This window comes from Leguminivora glycinivorella, chromosome Z, assembly GCF_023078275.1.
Source record: "Leguminivora glycinivorella isolate SPB_JAAS2020 chromosome Z, LegGlyc_1.1, whole genome shotgun sequence".
Classification (NCBI taxonomy): domain Eukaryota; kingdom Metazoa; phylum Arthropoda; class Insecta; order Lepidoptera; family Tortricidae; genus Leguminivora; species Leguminivora glycinivorella.
This window is the reverse complement of record NC_062998.1, coordinates 42,267,330-42,285,568: the sequence shown is the minus strand read 5'-3', so window position 1 is coordinate 42,285,568 and position 18,239 is coordinate 42,267,330. Positions and strand designations below refer to the sequence as shown.

Sequence of the window (18,239 nt, the reverse complement as noted above, 5' to 3'; positions counted from 1 at the left end):
CTGAAAGCTACACAGAGGGCCAGGGGTAGAAAAACTAGGGTTTAAGTTTAGTTTTAAGTTATTTTTTCTTTTATTTGTTGATTTTATTGTGTTAAATTTTTTTGTAATTTTATCAAGAATACACGCTGGTTTCTTTTTGTGAAAATGCCCTTTTTTATGAGAAAATCGATGAATTTCATGGCATTTTCCGATAAAGACTAAAATTAACTTTCAAATAAGGCCACATAGTCATACTTTTACTTATATAATATTAAGGGTAATAGCCCCGGCGGAGTAGTGCAAGCGGGACAGCAGTGTAGCAATCCATAGACCTGACTTCACTGGTTCCTCAGTGCCACACATAGTGTTACGAGGTGCCCTGCGCGCCCTGCTCTCTAATATGTGGGTCAATGATTTTTTTGACACTGAGTGTATTTGCAGGAGCTGCATGTACTTAACAAGTGTACCTCAACAACTATTTCATATTTATAACGCATTATTAATAATAAATATGCTCTTAATGTTATCTTGACTTCTGTCGAATAATTATGTTCTGAGAAAAGTGGCTAAAAGTAATGATTATAATTACTAAAACATTAAAGGTAACTTCATTTTAGTGATTTAATGTGTATAACGACAGAAGTCTAATCGTTTTGATTTTAAGATTACTTTTTAATACCTACTGGGTCAAAAAACCGCACCTCTAAGTCGTTTGAGTTCAAACGGTATTACTTGGTATTACCCTTAATATTATATAAGTAAAAGTATGACTATGTGGCCTTATTTGAAAGTTAAGTTTAGTCTCTATCGGAAAATGCCATGAAATTCATCACATTTCTCATAAAAAAGTGAATTTTCAGCAAAAGAAACCAACGTGTATCCTTGATAAAATTACAAAAAAAATTTAAAACAATAAAATCAACAAATAAAAGAAAAAATAACTTAAAACTAAACTTAAACCCTAGTTTTTTCTCCCCTGACCCTCTGTGTAGCTTTTAGGCCAGAGAACAACCCATATTTGTCACCTTTACCTCCCCTTTTAAACTCGTCTAGGGTCATCAAACCTAGGAAACCAGCCAAATTCCATACCCACTTTTTTCCTTTGTAACCACCGCAGACTGGCGATTATTGATTTTAAGAAAATGATTGACATTGCTTCTTAAAGTACTTTAATTGTACTTTCAAATGATACCAATATTGATAGGTTACAATGAATAATATTAGAGGTATATCTGCTTGAAACGAATTTTGCGCGAGGTGTAATTTGGTAGACGCCGAATGTATGGGAACGCGCGTCAAGCGGTACTCCCCGCCTACAGGTATGTGCTTGTAGTTTGCTTATTTATTATCCGATCGTAGAAATTTAAAATTCAACAGATAGCTTAATAATGTAGTTAAATGATTCATATAACATATTTTTTAGCTAAGTGGCCGTTTTCATTGCTTTTTTGAGTCACAAAAATCAAAAAAGATAGTAAAAAAAAAGTATTTTTTGCATTATTGTTACTTAAAAAATAACTCACAAACCTATACTTTTCACTTATAAAAAATCTTAATCAGCATGTTATACGCTTTCAATCGACACCTCATTTTTCAAAATTGGATAAGGGGTTCTAGACAAATTGGCAAAAAATTGAAACCCGGGACCGCGATCTTTGTGACGTCGTAGTTAACCCCCCCACAGTCTGAGAATGTGACAAGTCATTATTTCGTACTCAGTAAAGTCTACCGATCACAACGATACCACTTGTCAGCAGTATACTCTCCAGTCACATCAACTTTTTCCGAGACCCTCTCGCCGCTCTACTACAGTAGATCATTTAACATTAGCTTCTCAAAGACTTTACTTAGAACAGGAAGTATTGATATGGGACGGAAATTGGTTATATCACTCGAATCACCCGATTTAAAAAGCGGTATGACTTTGCTACATTTCATAAGATCTGGAAAGGTGCCTTGTGAAATTGAAATATTATATATTACGGCCAAGTAAGGTGCTATTATATCTATGACATGACTAATTACTTTAACTGATGTTCCCCATAAGTCTTCCGTTTTCTTTAAATTGAGTGACTTGAATGTTTTAACAATATTTACAGAGTCTACTTGACTAAATTCAAATGAATTATTACATTTCTTAACATTAGCAAAAAGTAATGAATGGGCTTGAGCCGCAGAAGAATGTAAACATTTTGTGGTGTTAACGGCTATGTTTGAGAAATAATCTTCGAATGCCGAGGCAACATCGCTGTTCGACACTATTTGTTGATTATCTGATACAATGTTGACTTGACAATCGCGTGATTTACATTTACCAGCTTCTTTATTTATAATACTCCAAGTTGTTTTCACTTTGTTGTCCGACACTTTCAATTTAGAACTAATAAAGTTTTTCTTGGCAGTTAAACACACTTTCTTGAAGATTCTTGAGTAGTTTCTTACATAGTCCAGGAATTCTGAATTCTTGTTCAGCTCTCTCTCACCATAAAGTTCATAAAGTCTTTTTCTACTTTTGTGAATACCTACAGTAGCTCATTCACTAAACTTTGTTTTAACTTTTGACCCACTAATAGATTTCACTTTGAAATTGTTATTAAATTGATTCAGAATTACATTGAAAACTTCTTGATACAAATGATTACAGTCATAATGCGAAAATGGTATTATAGACAAACTATGTTGAATTTCATTTTTGAATGATTCCAAGCGAGATCCAGTAATGGGTCTATATGTTATTGTTTGTGGAGTATCATGAATAATGTTTAAGAAAGCTGCCCTTTGGCCGCTGTGATCGGAATGAAAACAGTTAAATAATTTCTTATCTATACATTCACAGTTACAAAAAATATTATCTAGGCATGTTGCACTAGTCACACCTACCCGGGTAGGTTCAAGAAATAAATTAAATAAATTAAATGATTTAAACAAACAGAGCATTTTAACAGTATTACTAGATGACTCGAGCAAGTTAACATTAAAATCTCCACATACAATAACATGTTTTTGGCCCTTGCACACTAACTTCAGAACATTTTCCATTGTAGATTCAAATATGCTGAAGTCAGCTGATGGTGGTCTATAAACACATACAATAATATATCTGTCTAATTCAACACATGAAATTTCTATAGTTCTTTCTATGGAATATTTTACAACATCTTTGCGCTCTTTACACTTCATACAATTTTTAACAATAATAAGGGAGCCACCATGAACAGCAGATTTTCTGGCAAAAAAACTAGCTAATTTAAAATTAACATAATCAAATATCAACTGTTCTTGTTTCAACCAATGTTCAGTAATACACATAACTTCAACATTATTACTATCTAAAAATAATCCTACTTCTAATTCTTTGCTGGAAAAACCCTGAATATTCTGGTGAACAACGTTCATACTCAGGTGTTTTTCCGCTGTCTTACAATCTAGTTTAAATGAGGCATGGGGTCCTTGGCTTTGTCAGCTGACTGAGACTTATATATAACACTATTACATCTATTTGGCTCAATATTGAAGGCCAATAACTCCACTAAATATACAAAAAATTTCTTTGGCAAAAATACCTTCCGTGGAGCTAGCATGAAGCGCTCAATGAATTTATTTAAGTCAAAGAAATGGTACTTTTTAGGGTTCCGTAGCCAAAATGGCAAAAACGGAACCCTTATAGTTTCGTCATGTCCGTCTGTCCGTCTGTCCGTCTGTCCGTCTGTCACAGCCGATTTACTCGGAAACTATAAGTACTACAGTGATGAAATTTGATGGGAATATGTGTTGTATGAACCGCTACAAAATTATGACACTAAATAGTAAAAAAAAGGAATTGGGGGTGGGGCCCCCATACATGTAACTGAGGGATGAAAATTTTTTTTTCGATGTACATACCCGTGTGGGGTATCAATGGAAAGGTCTTTTAAAATGATATAAAGTTTTCTAAAAAACATTTTTCTTAAAGTGAACGGTTTTTGAGATATCAGCTCTCAAAGTCGTAAAAAGTATGTCCCCCCCCCTCTATTTTTATAACTACGGGGTATAAAATTCTAAAAAAAATAGAGGTGATGCATGCTAATTAACTCTTTCAACGATTTTTGGTTTGATCAAAGTATCTCTTATAGTTTTTGAGATAGGTTGATTTAACTGTAATTTTGGCAGGTGTATAAATTGACATAATAAGTTTATTATATTTGCTGCTACGGAACCCTTTGTGCGCGAGCCCGACTCGCACTTGGCCGGTTTTATTAACAGCTATGGCATGGTACATTAAAGAATTGTAGTAAGCTATCTTACAATTATAGTCATATGATACATTTTCTGCATAAGGTAGTGCACATAATATAATTTTCCCCACACCAGATTTTTCAATAACATTTAGAGTGGACATCAATTTATCTATGCTAAGCTTATCTACATTAAGACTATTTCCTAATAAAATTACTAATGTAGTACTGCTATCATAACATCCCTTTGAAATAAGGTCACATAAATGAGACAAAGTAATGTTTTGATAACAGTAATTTGTCACTTGTTGCTCTAACTGGTAGCTTAATAATGGGCCCTTATAATTGTAAACAACACTCTTGTTGTTGTTGTCGTCCGTTTGTTTGCTCCAAGAGTCGAGTCCTATCAAGCTATTCTTAGAATATGTCGTGGTGTGGAAGCAAACGTACTAAGTTTATCATATAATACTATACACGCACTCTAACAAAAATCCTTTGTTTAAAAATTGCCTTGCGAAGAGTGATTGTTAAAACTACTTTACTCTATAACCATGTTTTAATGTCGGTTTCAGAACGTCGATCACAAGGCGAAGTTCCGTTCCAAAAAGGGGCAACTGCCGTTCGTGGAGTTGAATGGTGAAGAGATTGCCGACAGCACTTTCATCATCAAAGATCTTTCTGAGAAGTTCCACAAGGATCTCGATGCGGGTACGAACTGCCTTATCATTACCTCGTTAGTTATTTGTATCGTTCATGTAGACTCGTCGCAGTACAGTTCCAAGGCTCCTGTTACAACGTTATTTGATAACCTTTGCATTCATAACACGTCCAGTAATGTACACTTAAATAGGTACATTCAGGTCATTGCACCTTGCGAATGGTTCTTTGTCATATGAAAATCGGGATCGAGGGCCCGGGCGACCTAGAATCCTAGATTCATCAGGCACTTCGCGCATGTGCATTTGGAAGCGCAGCTTGGGTGCAAGGGACTCCAAGTGACCTATTTGCTTTATACACAGCGCTGACGCCGGAGCAGCGGGTGCTGTCGCACGCCATGATCTCCATGATCGAGAACCACCTCTCGTGGGTGCTGCTGTGGTGGCGCGCCAAGTACCCCGACAGCGTCATCAAGGGCTACCAGATCAACCTGCAGAACGCGCTCAACACCCGTCTGCCGAACCCCATCCTTAACTTCTGCTACAAGCTCACGTCTGGTCGCAAGGTAAATATACATACATAATAATCTGTAAGTAATTAATACTGACCTAATTTACAATAACATTTATCTCTCTCCCTGTTAACTTAACCATTGTATAACCTTTATTGTATCCAACATTTATCACAATTTTCAAAGCTTTTAAAAAAGAAGCTCGAACAGCTCCAGTTGTCTAGTCTATGGCATCCGGTACGACAAGTCATTAACTTTTTTGTGCACCAACATTGTCACGTTACTCTCAGAAAATCATCAGAAAATATTGTTTTATTAAATTGTTTAAATAAATATGCAGTGAATAACTATGTCAAAGTTATGTAGACAAGTGATTACAGTGAAAATGAGTGTGATTGACAGGCAAAATCATGTTCTTAGCGGTGATCCGCCTAATGTAAACAATGCGCCGGCGGCGGTCCGGCGCTCACTCCACAGCGACTCGTATTCAGTTTTGAGACTTATGTTTTAAACAAGTAAGGTAACAAGAACCTCAGGTATGTTGCGTTTATTGTTATATAATAACCAAACAAGATTATTTAGACAAATCTCAGTGTCATACATTCATATATCGAAATGGCGGAAGAGTACAACTTCCGTTTTGTTTTACTGTCAAACTCTATTGTTTGGATCAACACCGTCTCATGGACAGAGTATCATACCGTCTCTTTCTTTCGCTGTTATTAACCATACTTTAGAAAGAGTGGGTTATACTTTACCGTACTAGTAATACTGACTGACGCTTTATGTGTGCCAGACTTTATGACCAAAACGTTTGAATTGTTTATATATATATATTTTTTTTTTTTTTTTTTTTTTCTATGCTGGCACTTTCCGGTTGCCCATAAACTATGTTCGTTTTTTCTCTCGTTTGAATACTGGTCTCGAAGTAAAACTATCGTTAACAAGTGCGTCGAAATTACTCTTATTTTTTCGCGAGTGCTGTTAAAATGGGAAAAAGGAAGAGAGATAAAGAAAAAGATGAAGTTTATATTAAGAAAAAGATAAAAAAACTTCAAGAAAAGCTGCAAAGACATTCCGTCGAACCAGATCGCAGTTCTACTCCTCCTGTACAACCGCAGTCGAAGACTCCGCAGCAGCCGCCGACAGAAGACTCTTCACCATCACCGGCGTCTTCACCGTTGCATACTAGGCCACACGATGACCCTGATATAAATGCAGGTGCGTTTATGGTTAAATATACATAGTTCAGATTTATACTGAGGCTTCTTCTTGTCAACATCTCATACATATTAAACCGACCAATATAAGATGTAGCAAATACTGGCTAGGCAGAGTGGATATAAGACATGCCATTGACTATTATATCTTGTTTTATAGCAGGCGCTATCACAATGCGGATAGACAATGCTAATACAATATACAACTTTGCGCTATCACTTGCGGATAGACAGTTTAATACAAAATACACATTTTGCGCTATCACTTGAGGATAGACGAGCCTACATTCATGTACAACTTTGTCATAATATTACCTATTATTACAGAAATTGTGGACGATGAACTCCCTGAGGAGTTCCTACTTGCTCTGGGGACTGAAGGTCAGGAACAGGCAGAAGTTGGAAACCCTATCAGACCTGAATTGGCCTCCCGCTGGACAAAAATTATGAATGACGGCTTGGGTAAAGAGGCTAGAGAAGCAATTGTGAAAAAATACCCTCCACCAGCCAATTTTTCTGCTGCAATAGCACCGATAATTAATCCAGAGATTGCGTCTACACTCTCAGATCCCTCGGTCAAAAGAGATAAAAGGATTATGATAAGACAGGGCTTAACAGGCACATTATTGTCTTGCCTAGGAAAATGCTTAACTGACGTTTTACTAGGAAATATTAACTCTAAAAAGTTAATTGAAGAAATCAATGACGCTGCGAAGTTGGCTGGGGAAATCCACCACCATGATTCAAATTCGAGAAAATTCTTTTGTTTGGCTGGAGCGAATAAAACCATCCAAGATGCTATTCGTCATCAAAAGACCGATAAGTTTTTATTTGGTACAGATTGTGCTGACAAGATCAGAGCTGCACAAACAATCCAGAAAACTTCAAATACTATTAAGAACCATCCAGAGAAAGAAAAGAAGCAGCAGAAACAAGCAGCAAATAACAAACAGTTCAAGCAGTTAAACTGGAAGAGCCCACCACAATACAGTCAGCAGTATCATCGGATGCGTGGTGGGCAACAATACCATCAACCCCGGAAGCACTACAACCAGCCTCACCGGAAAGAGAGACACAGCTCCCACAAGCAGAGGTCCAGATATCACCGATAGAACCTGAGGTACATGCAGGTAGACTTAAACATTTTATTGACAATTGGCTTGAGATTACTGATGATCCAATAATTTTGAAATGGCTGGAAGGGTACGAAATTCCATTTCATACTATTCCTCCGCCTCATGAGGCAATACAAAAAGTGTGGCATGGAAAGGAAAAAGAAAGTATGACCTGTGAAATCCAGAAATTATTTAAACTTGGTGCAATTTCACAGTGTTCTCCAGACCCCAATCAGTTTACATCTCCAATTTTTTTAGTACCAAAACCCAATGGTTCATTTAGATTTATATTAAATCTAAAAAAGTTGAATGAATATGTAATAACACATCATTTTAAACTAGAGGATATTAGAACTGCTTGCAAATTGATATCAGAAAACTGTTTTATGGGTTCCATTGATTTGTCAGAGGCATATCTTTCCGTGCCAATTGCGGAGACACACAGGAAGTTTCTAAGGTTCCAATTTGATGGACAATTATTTCAGTTTAACGCTTTACCGTATGGCCTATGCTCAGCTCCCTATGTTTTCACTAAATTAGTTAAACCAGTTAGTACCTACCTCAGAGAACAAAATATAATTTTGACATGCTACCTAGACGACAGTATTTATTTTAACCAATCATATAATGGATGTTTAAATGATATCAAAGTAGCATGTAAACTATTTCAGGACCTAGGGTTTGTAATTAATTTTGAAAAAAGTTCTTTGACCCCTAGCAAAACATGCAAGTATCTGGGATTTAATCTCGATTCTACTAACCTCTCCTTATCAGTTCCACAGAAGAAACAACTTAGTATTCTGGAAATTATTCAGCAGTTCAAATGTAAAAGATCCTGTTCAATAAGGGAATTCTCCCAATTACTGGGAAAACTTAACTCTGTTTGTCCAGCTGTTCCATATGGCTGGGTTTATACTAAACTACTAGAAAGAGAAAAATATCTTGCATTATTAAAATCCAAGGAGAACTATGAAGCCAACATGATTCTTCCTAATATTATTTTTTCTGAACTTCATTGGTGGAGTCAAAATTTACACAAATTCAACATAATTAAAAATCACGATTTTTGCATTGAAATTAACACCGATTCGTCGAAAACGGGCTGGGGGCAGTATGTGCATCAAATAGAACATCTGGATCATGGTCAAAACTTGAACAAGAAAGTCATATAAACTATCTAGAGATAAAAGCAGCTTTTTTAGGTCTACAATGTTTTGCTAATAATTTACATGACTGTGAGATTCTTTTAAGAGTTGATAATACAACTGCAGTAGCTTATATAAACAAGATGGGTGGCATTCAGTTTCCTCATCTCAATCAAATTACAAGGGAAATGTGGAAGTGGTGTGAGGAAAGAAATATTTGGATATTTGCTTCCTATATAAACACTAACGATAATTTTGAAGCAGATGAACAATCCAGAAAAATTAATATTGAATGGGAAATTTCCCAGAAATATTTTGATAAAATCATACAAACATTTGGCCACCCTGATATAGACTTATTTGCGTCAAGGATTAATAATAAATGCCTGAAGTTCATTTCCTGGAAACCTGATCCATATGCTTTCACCGTAGATGCCTTCACTGTCAATTGGAGTGATATTTTCTTTTACGCCTTTCCTCCTTTTTCCTTATTGTTAAAATGTCTAAACAAAATTAAAAGGGAAAAAGCGGAAGGTATACTAGTGTTCCCATATTGGCCCTCTCAGTCATGGTTCCCTCTTCTAAAATCATTGTTAATTACAGACCCTTTAATATTCAAGCCTAATAAAAATTTACTGTCGTCTCCTTTCAGAGATGTCCATCCCCTACATCGTCATCTTACCCTGGCTGCCGGGCTGCTATCGGCGAGGCGTACAGTAGGCGCGGAACGCCAAAATCAGCAATTCAGATAATGTTAAATTCTCTTTCAAATAACACGCTGAAACAGTATGATACTTCTTTCAAACAATGGTGGCTATTCTGTAAGCAAAATAAGATTGATGTTTATCAGGCGTCTATACCATTCGTACTTAAGTTTTTAACAGAGCGTTTTGAAAATGGAGCCTCTTATGGCACAATTAATAGTACTAGATCCGCTCTATCTCTTCTTATTGGACCTAGAATAGGAAATGATGATAGGATAAAACGGTTTGTTAAAGGAGTATTTCGATTAAAACCTCCTACTCCAAAATATAATATAACATGGGACCCTAGCATTGTCCTCAATTATTTAAAAGGTTTGTACCCTAACGAAGTTATAAGCTTGGAACAGCTTACCCATAAAGTGGTGATGTTACTTGCCTTAACGACAGGACACAGAGTCCAAACATTATCCTTAATTAAGATTAATAATATTCAATTTACTCATGAGGGAGTTCAAATTTTTATACCAGATTTAATTAAAACTTCAGGAAAAAACAGTAAACAACCATTATTAAATTTAAAAATATTCAGTAATAAGATTGAAGTCTGCCCAGTCACTACTTTAAATTCTTATATCAAAAGAACACAGTCTATTAGAGATACTAACAGTCTTTTAATTACGCATAAAAAACCTCACCATGCTGTTTCTACCCAGACTATAAGTCGCTGGATAAAAAATGTACTTAAGGAGGCAGGCATAGACGTTAACATCTTTACAGCCCATAGCACTAGACACGCCAGCACATCAGCTGCAAGCAGATCTGGTATATCCATAGATATTATCCAAAAAACAGCTGGTTGGTCAGAAAACTCTATTTGCTTTGCTAAGCATTATAACAGACCAATTTCTTCAGAACCTGACCAGTTTTGTAGTACGATATGTAACTTGATATCAGACTGAATGTCATGTTGATTATAATTACATTGTTATCTTAAATGTTACTGATTTAATAAACAGCTTTATTTCTTAATCAGATTGTATGATTATGTACTCGCAACCCTATCTTTGAACATCTACAATGGTTAAGTTAACAGGGAGAGAGATAAATGTTATTATTAGATTAAACGAACTTACCTTAAGTGAAGTTCTATCTTAATAACATGATTCTCTCTCCCTGTTAAGAGAGTCCCATCCCTTCCCTTGTGTATATATGCTAATATACTTTTCCCATTTACAGGGTTGCTCTAATAATCTACTGAAATATACTTTAAACGAAATGACTTGTCGTACCGGATGCCATAGACTAGACAACTGGAGCTGTTCGAGCTTCTTTTTTAAAAGCTTTGAAAATTGTGATAAATGTTGGATACAATAAAGGTTATACAATGGTTAAGTTAACAGGGAGAGAGAATCATGTTATTAAGATAGAACTTCACTTAAGGTAAGTTCGTTTAATCTAATAATAATGTCTTTGTCTGAGTGATGGTGTTATTTGAAATGTTCGCAATACATAATTATTTGGTAATTATTTAATAGATTCAAATTTTATGTGCAAATTATTCCAGGGCATGAAGAAGGCGAAGGCCCACGGCATCGGCGTCCACAGCCAGGAGGAGATCATCGAATTTGGCAAGAACGACCTGCGCGTGCTGTCCGACCTGCTCTCCGACAGGCCCTTCTTCTTCGGCGACGAACCCACCCTGGTACGTCACTACTTTACTTCTCCATTACCAACTGTTTCAATTTGATATCTAGCACGTCAATTTGTTGAACGTTGTCTTGTGTTAACAACTGTTGGCCTAGGCATCATAATGGGGTGCCGCTGCCGGTGTTTAATGCGCGGGCTAGCGAACTTGAAACAAATCTAATCAGATGGCTGCGACAATAGGTTTTACATAATTTCGACCCTTTACACGTATAGGGTTCCTAATAGATGTTCTAGTGCATAAATCAGTTAAAAAGTCCAAATATTTACTTAGTTTTAATAACACCAACAATTAAGAGCCACAGGGTAGACTTGCGAACGTGAAGCATTATTCTCACTAGCTACCAACTTATCACTAACTGGTTATAACGGAGACTTTTTCTTAGGTTCCTTTGAGGCTGCTGCGAAAACTAAGAAAATATTTTCTCTGTCCTGGTACTGTCACCTGCAATAATATGTTACTTACACAACGAAGGCCGCTAAAATGTCTGACACAATCTTTTCTCTAAAGCCACAAGAGCATGCCCTATATTTTACCGGGCCTACACAGAGTAGCATATTAATTAACCCAACATAATGTTGTTTATGGATTTTATAACAACATTTCCTTGATAGACCTTCCTTTTACAAAAGTTATCTACTCTCATTGAACAAAGTTAATTGTTCAAAACCCTCTTATCTCCTATCTATGACTGTGCCCGAAAAATGTCCTGATACAATTCAGTCGTTGTTTGAACAGTTTCTTAATACGAGTAGGTACATTTAAGATAAACAAGTCCTTAGCTAAGAGTTCTCGCCTTACTTCCGAGAACTATTTATCGAGTCCCGATGTTGCAATGTTGATAAAATAAAGAAGACTCAAATATTTTAAACCATTGCAATAAGTCACGACGATAGAATAAGATTGGTTAGTAAACGCATTGCTTTTATTTAGGCTAGGTTTCAACGGTCTAGGTACAAGAGTAAAAAAGTTAAGTAGTTAGTACATGTAGATTATAAATGCTATGTAAGATACCAATAGTCCATAGTTGTTGGTGCCTTTCATTATGTATCAGTCACATATTATATTATTATGGATTAATTTATGGAAACAAGTGAGAAAGTTTTATAAAATTTTGGTAGGTACGAGTACTAATCAAGTTAAGTATTCATCGATCGCTTAAGTAATTTATTTATTTATTTATCGTATTATGGCTTTTACACACTGGTTAAAACTTATTACATGTAGGCACATTAAATTAAACACTATGTAAAATTTACAATTCTGCAGATAAAAACTAGCATTTTAAGTAATTACGTATTGAGGCCGACGTTCATACATTATTAGTACGAGTTGTAAAGAAGACCGTTCTCGACAGTTGATTCGTAATTGGGGTACTTCAGCCAAGTTAACTAATGCCTACATTACGTTCCTTTCATCACTGTAATGATATCGTGTCACGTCATCATTGACTTGAACACAATCTACTCATTTTAGTCTACCACATGAAAGTAGAAAATTAAGATAATTCTCCGAAACTCATTTCATACTTTCTAAACGGAGAATTGTATCGTGAGAGCGTCTTTAGTATTTGGTAAATAACAATTTAGCTTTTGACACGGTATTATAATAGTTTCGGAATGGCATCTAGTGCACAATATTTGCTTACCACTTCGAGGTCATATATGTTTGTGAAGCTATGTAGGATAAAAATATTTATTCAACATTAACACTTTCGCTACCAAGAACCCGACTGTCGGGTACACCGCTCGTAGAAGCGTAGCCGATTACATGGGTTTCCCCGTATGTAGCGAAAATGTCGTAGCGCCGCGTAGAGCCCGGTTTCGAAAGTGTTAATAATCAAATCACGTAACCTTAATAATATGAGTTATTCTGTCGTTAGGATATCCATTTTAAAATATTTATGTTAATTGACTAACAACAACTAAACTATTGCTTGGCGACATCTGGTTTTGGCGGATAGGAAGTCAATTTATTTAAGAATGAAAGTGGTCTACTTATTGTTACAAGTTTTACTACGCGAACGCGGCTGTGCCTGCGCGCAACCAGCGTCACCGTCACATTAGACACTCTGGTCACCTGACTTAATACTGATTGTTATCATCCACAGCTGGACGTGGTCGCGTTCTCCAACCTCGCTCAACTGAACTTCATCGACAAGGAGGTGGCCCACCCGCTGCGCGACGCCATGAACGACAGCTTCCCGAACCTCGTGGGGCTCGTGTCGCGCATCAAGGAGCGCGCCTTCCACGACTGGGACGACATCTGCACCACGCTCGACCTCAACGCGCACCTGCCCAAGCCCGTCAAGGACACCAAGGAGACCAAGGAGGGCACCGGCCCTGCTGAGAAACAGCCGCTCCCAGATGAACCTGAAAAGGGCAAGGTACGTTACAATACAATAATATTATAAACATACGACTCTCTCTGTGTCTGTGCGTTAACGGTCACAGCAGCGACTGCGTTGCAACTAGATCGCTGCCTTGCTTTGGACAACTGAGCCTTAGTTAGGTATTAGCGCTAAAATAAAATATAATTCTAAAATTCAATTACGTTGTTTGCCTTATAACACTGCAGTATTCATAATTCAAAATCCAATTCTCATAACATTTGTTTAAAATAAATAAAAAACAACTAAAAACGAACACATTTTACCTGTTAATTTTGTAATGTAATGTTACATTAATTGTGTATTGGCCTTAATAAACAAGTGTAGGTATATATATGTTGGATTCTAGGAACTTACCGGATCCATACATTGAGTATCAAATGGCGCAGGACACTTGAGAAGTTATTCCATTGCGCACGTTGTTTGGTTATTAGTATTATCACGGCTATCTCAATCAAGACCAAATTACACGACTTACGCGAAATCGCCTTCTAATAGATAGGATAAAATAAAACATTTTTACTATATTTATTGTACATCGAAAAGACATAACTAAGCGTTGGAAAACATTTTTCGGATGCTACTTTTATATAGGAGTTTTCAGCTTTAAAAAAAATAAATGAAATATATAACTTTTCTGAATTGCAGTAGAATATCAAAAAATCGAACAATGGCAAATGTAGTAGGTATGTATATGTCAAATACTCTGAGAGAAAATGGGGCCTAGGTGCAGCGTTGTATGGTTCTGCAACCATTTGATTTGGTATGAATCGGTTGTTGATGTGTAAAATATGAAAAAGTAATTTTGCGTTGTAGGGCGACGAGAAGGAGAAGGAGGGCGGGGAGGGCCAGGAGAAGGAGAAGGAGCCTGAGGACAAGTAGGCGGCGGCGCACTAGAGCCAGGCTCGGCAGGCTCGGCAGACATCCTGTACATTGTAAGCGTGTAAATCCATTTGTCTTTCCCGTTTTTTCGTTCACGAGGACGCCCGTGCGCCAATCGGTATAGTGTGCTTTTAATGTTTCATTCACATGTGTTCGCTCGATGTCGTCTCGTCTAGGTAATCTCGAACATAAACCTCTCCTGTCCGTTTCGAATGCTCTTTTTATTGTGACTGACATCTTTTGTAATTATTATTAAATTGTATTTCTATTAGTTTCATACGTCGATAGGAAATTGGCTAATGTAAGCTCTAAGATATATTATTGTTTAGGTACTTACAGGATTAGATAATCTTTTTATTCAGATAAATTATCTATTTAATAAGGGATACGTACGTAAATAATATTAATACTCATACATGATGAAATGTTTTATAAGTATCCGTGAGCGGTAAGTACTCGATCTGTAGTAGAGTAGGTTACTGAGCAGGCCAGGCCGTCGCCCGCGCCCGGCTCTCGTCTCGTAGTGTCCGTCTAGTTTAGCACAAACTATTCCACTATTGTTCGCCGTCACCGAACTCATCGACACATCTATTTCGTTCTCATCTCATTCCTTATGAATTTTAAATAAGCTACAATGTTTAGTCTAGAAAATTAATATTGATACCAAAAATTGGCTGATGTTTAGTAGTTAATTGGGTAGTATTATCAAATTATAAATTTCGGCTCGTCGATTAGAAATGAGCTGGTAAATAATTAGACTGTTTTGAGATTCTTGTACTTTATCAGTTTTTACAACTAAAAATTTACAATTTACAAATTTTTGATAAACGAAAAAGCCTGGAAGACTGTTTTTCATGTTATTATGTAATTCATAGTCCATAAAGTTTTTGATATTGTATTAATTGTTAAGATTAAGAACGAATATGTACTCAAATTTTAATATCTACGAATTAGAATCCCTTGTTTGATAAGAATAATTTGTTACGCGTACGAGTCGGCCGTGTAAGAGTGAGGCACAGGCGCGAGGCCGGCTCCTGTCCACATTCCACCGCATTCGCTCACGCGCACCGCGGGTGCCGATGCCGTGCCGACTCTCGGGCGCACCACTAGCTCCTGTCTCCTCAAATGGCCGGTTTGTTTTCGCACATTACTTAGGTACTTATTTCCAAGTTTTCCTTATTGTAGTAATCACTGAAACAGGCTTAAGATCATGTTTTTTGTCGCATCCAAAACATTCTAGCCCGATGATTCGCCTTGCAAGTTATTGGATACTTAGCATGTTTTTATACATCTAAGTGCAAACAAACACCAGGCTGATAGTAGTAGTGGAAGCTTGTGGGTTTACAGCCGTAGTAGGATGTTACAATATTGATTTAAAAAATGTAAACTTTTACTAACATTGAAATGATTCTTTACATTCGGCTTGTCCCCGTAGTCCCCGTACAACATTACTCACATAAGTATAATAATAAATGATACTTGTAAGTCTCTAGTAGGTCTGAAGATATTGCATATATCACTTATAGATAAAGATAGGATTAAGCATAACCAAATACGGTTTACGGTAGACTAGGAGGGAAGGAGTTGATGAAGATGAAAATATTCGTCGGGTCACTCGTGGATTCGATAATAGTTAACTCTGTATACAATAAGGTCAAGACTTTATTTGACGTAATTTTTGATTTGAGAATTTTTGGGGAATGGTTGACTACGTCCCTCCCGACAACTGCTGACCATCACTGCCATTAGTCTCACAATAAATATAAGGTTTAATATAGGAAGAATTAATGGATTAAGAAACGATTGTTATTCATAAGCTATGTACTAGTTTGAAGAAGTTTTTTTAATCAAACGAATCCTGAATGAACTATCAAACACAAATAATATCAAAACAGTTAAATAATAATGTAGAGATTGGGCTTGTGTAAACGAGTCAGTAGCAGAGCCTGTTTCAGTGTGACACGAACTGGAAAGAGGTACGCATGAGGCTGCCACTTGCTCACCACGGCACATGCACAGCCTGCGAATGCCACCATCGCGCGTGCGACATGGGGCGAGGCTAGCGAGGCCGCTGTCTTTATAGGGTAACCGTCGCGACACTTGCGTGCGAGCTGTCTATTTTAAATATAATAAAACATTTTGGGTTTTTCTTACTAATCGCCACCTAGTTGTCCGTGGTAATTACTGAGATTTAACTAGAGGTCATTTTAATTACCACAGATATTAACTTTGTGGTAAGTAGTGGAAATAACCAGAGATTTTACCCAACATCATTCGAATGTATTTGACCTGAATCTAGGTAGTTTTAGGTGTCAGGAAGCAACTATGAATGAATTAGAGAACTGTAAACGGAAGATTATGGTCGTTCTCGAAGTAGGTACCTATAATAATGTAATGATAATTTTAATGAACATGAGATACTTTTATTTGTGTTGTTGTAAGTTAGTACTATTATTACAAAGTAATTATAATTACCATACAATAGTGATAAGATTTTCAAGTATGTTCATATTATTATAGCATGTAGCAGACAATTTTGAACAATGAGTTGTAATATTCATATAGTTGTTTTTAATTCATATAATCATTCTTAATTCACTTAGTAATTGTGGTTTTCAATTATTGTGTCAATATTCTAATATTAAGTCATATTCAGCTAGATTATAATGGTTCGCCATAAATGTGCCGACTAAGTAATACACAACTGAGCTTTCAGTGGACACAATGTTCTCATTAGGATTTCAGTGTTATATATTCTGTCGCCATTAAAGTATATATCTACCAAATGTTTACTGTGAGGTGCCTCGACTAGACTTTTGACTCTTAAGCCTAGTCAATGTGCACTGAACGGTTTGTTTTATTTCTACACCTATTATAGGCGATGATTGCTTCCCATCAGACTGCCCGTCTGCTCGTTTGCTGCATATGTCTTAAAAAAATATTACAGCTATCAAGGACCATTTAATACAGGGACAGACAAAGCCCATACAAAAAAACTTACCCCTGAAATGTATGGGCCTTTTAGGCTTAAAACTAGATGGCGCGCTGTTTCGCAGCCTGGCAGTGGCCAAATCATACTGCTTTTTTAACATGCTTCTTTATTTTAATATCATGATATTACGTCAATACACATTTTGAAAAAAAAAATGTAGGCGTCAGTGTAGTTATGATAGTATTTAATAGATGGCGCTAAAAAATGGAGATACGATTCTTAGTACGAAGATTGTAAATCCTACATAAATAATCCTTGCAGCTATTAAATATGTTATGCCTATAATTACGGTTAGGTCAGTTGCAACCAACCGTATGCAGTTAAAAATAGTGGTTGGTTGGTGCAACGGTATTCTAATCCTCTGTGAGCATAAGAGCTGAGCATAAGAAACTATTTGTAAAAAATTAAATACGTAACTAGGTGATCTAAAATTTATAGAGGTAGGTTGGCATATTTTTTACTAAATGTTAGTATATAAATATTATATGTTAAATGAATACATTCACTGTTTTCGTTGGTAGTTTGTGAAAACTGAGTGAGCACATGTTAATGACTGTATCTTTTGATTTATCTTTTTACAAATTCAGAGATTCCTTTTACAATTGTTTTAGAACTTTTACTAAATAATCAGCATATTTTTTTTTATTTTCGGAAGGTGCTCACTCAATCCACACGCACACAAGTATTCAGTCATAATCAAGGATGATTTATACAGCGCGTAAACCT

The 18,239-nt window shown here is 36.3% G+C and overlaps 2 protein-coding genes across 3 annotated transcripts in view; both read left to right on the top strand.

The window, feature by feature from the left end:
- The window catches only part of LOC125240655 (failed axon connections), a 62,969-nt gene extending 45,662 nt beyond the window's left edge, over positions 1-17,307 (top strand). The window contains exons 2-6 of the mRNA XM_048148653.1: positions 4,766-4,901; positions 5,213-5,415; positions 11,110-11,247; positions 13,361-13,636; positions 14,456-17,307. Of these exons, the coding sequence (XP_048004610.1) occupies positions 4,766-4,901; positions 5,213-5,415; positions 11,110-11,247; positions 13,361-13,636; positions 14,456-14,521 (819 nt within the window). The 3' untranslated portion in view covers positions 14,522-17,307. The remainder of the gene's footprint in view (positions 1-4,765; positions 4,902-5,212; positions 5,416-11,109; positions 11,248-13,360; positions 13,637-14,455) is intronic.
- Positions 6,239-9,621, top strand: LOC125240656. Of its 2 annotated transcripts, none has more exons than XM_048148656.1 (3): positions 6,239-6,582; positions 6,909-7,711; positions 9,494-9,621. In XM_048148656.1, exons 1-2 carry the CDS (start codon positions 6,351-6,353, stop codon positions 7,691-7,693), a joined length of 1,017 nt encoding a protein of 338 aa, XP_048004613.1. In that variant the 5' UTR covers positions 6,239-6,350; the 3' UTR covers positions 7,694-7,711; positions 9,494-9,621. The 2 variants fall into 2 exon arrangements, with proteins under 2 accessions (XP_048004613.1, XP_048004612.1); XM_048148655.1 differs by having other exon boundaries at positions 6,240-6,582; positions 6,909-7,701; positions 9,494-9,620.
- Positions 17,308-18,239: the final 932 nt, after the last annotated feature.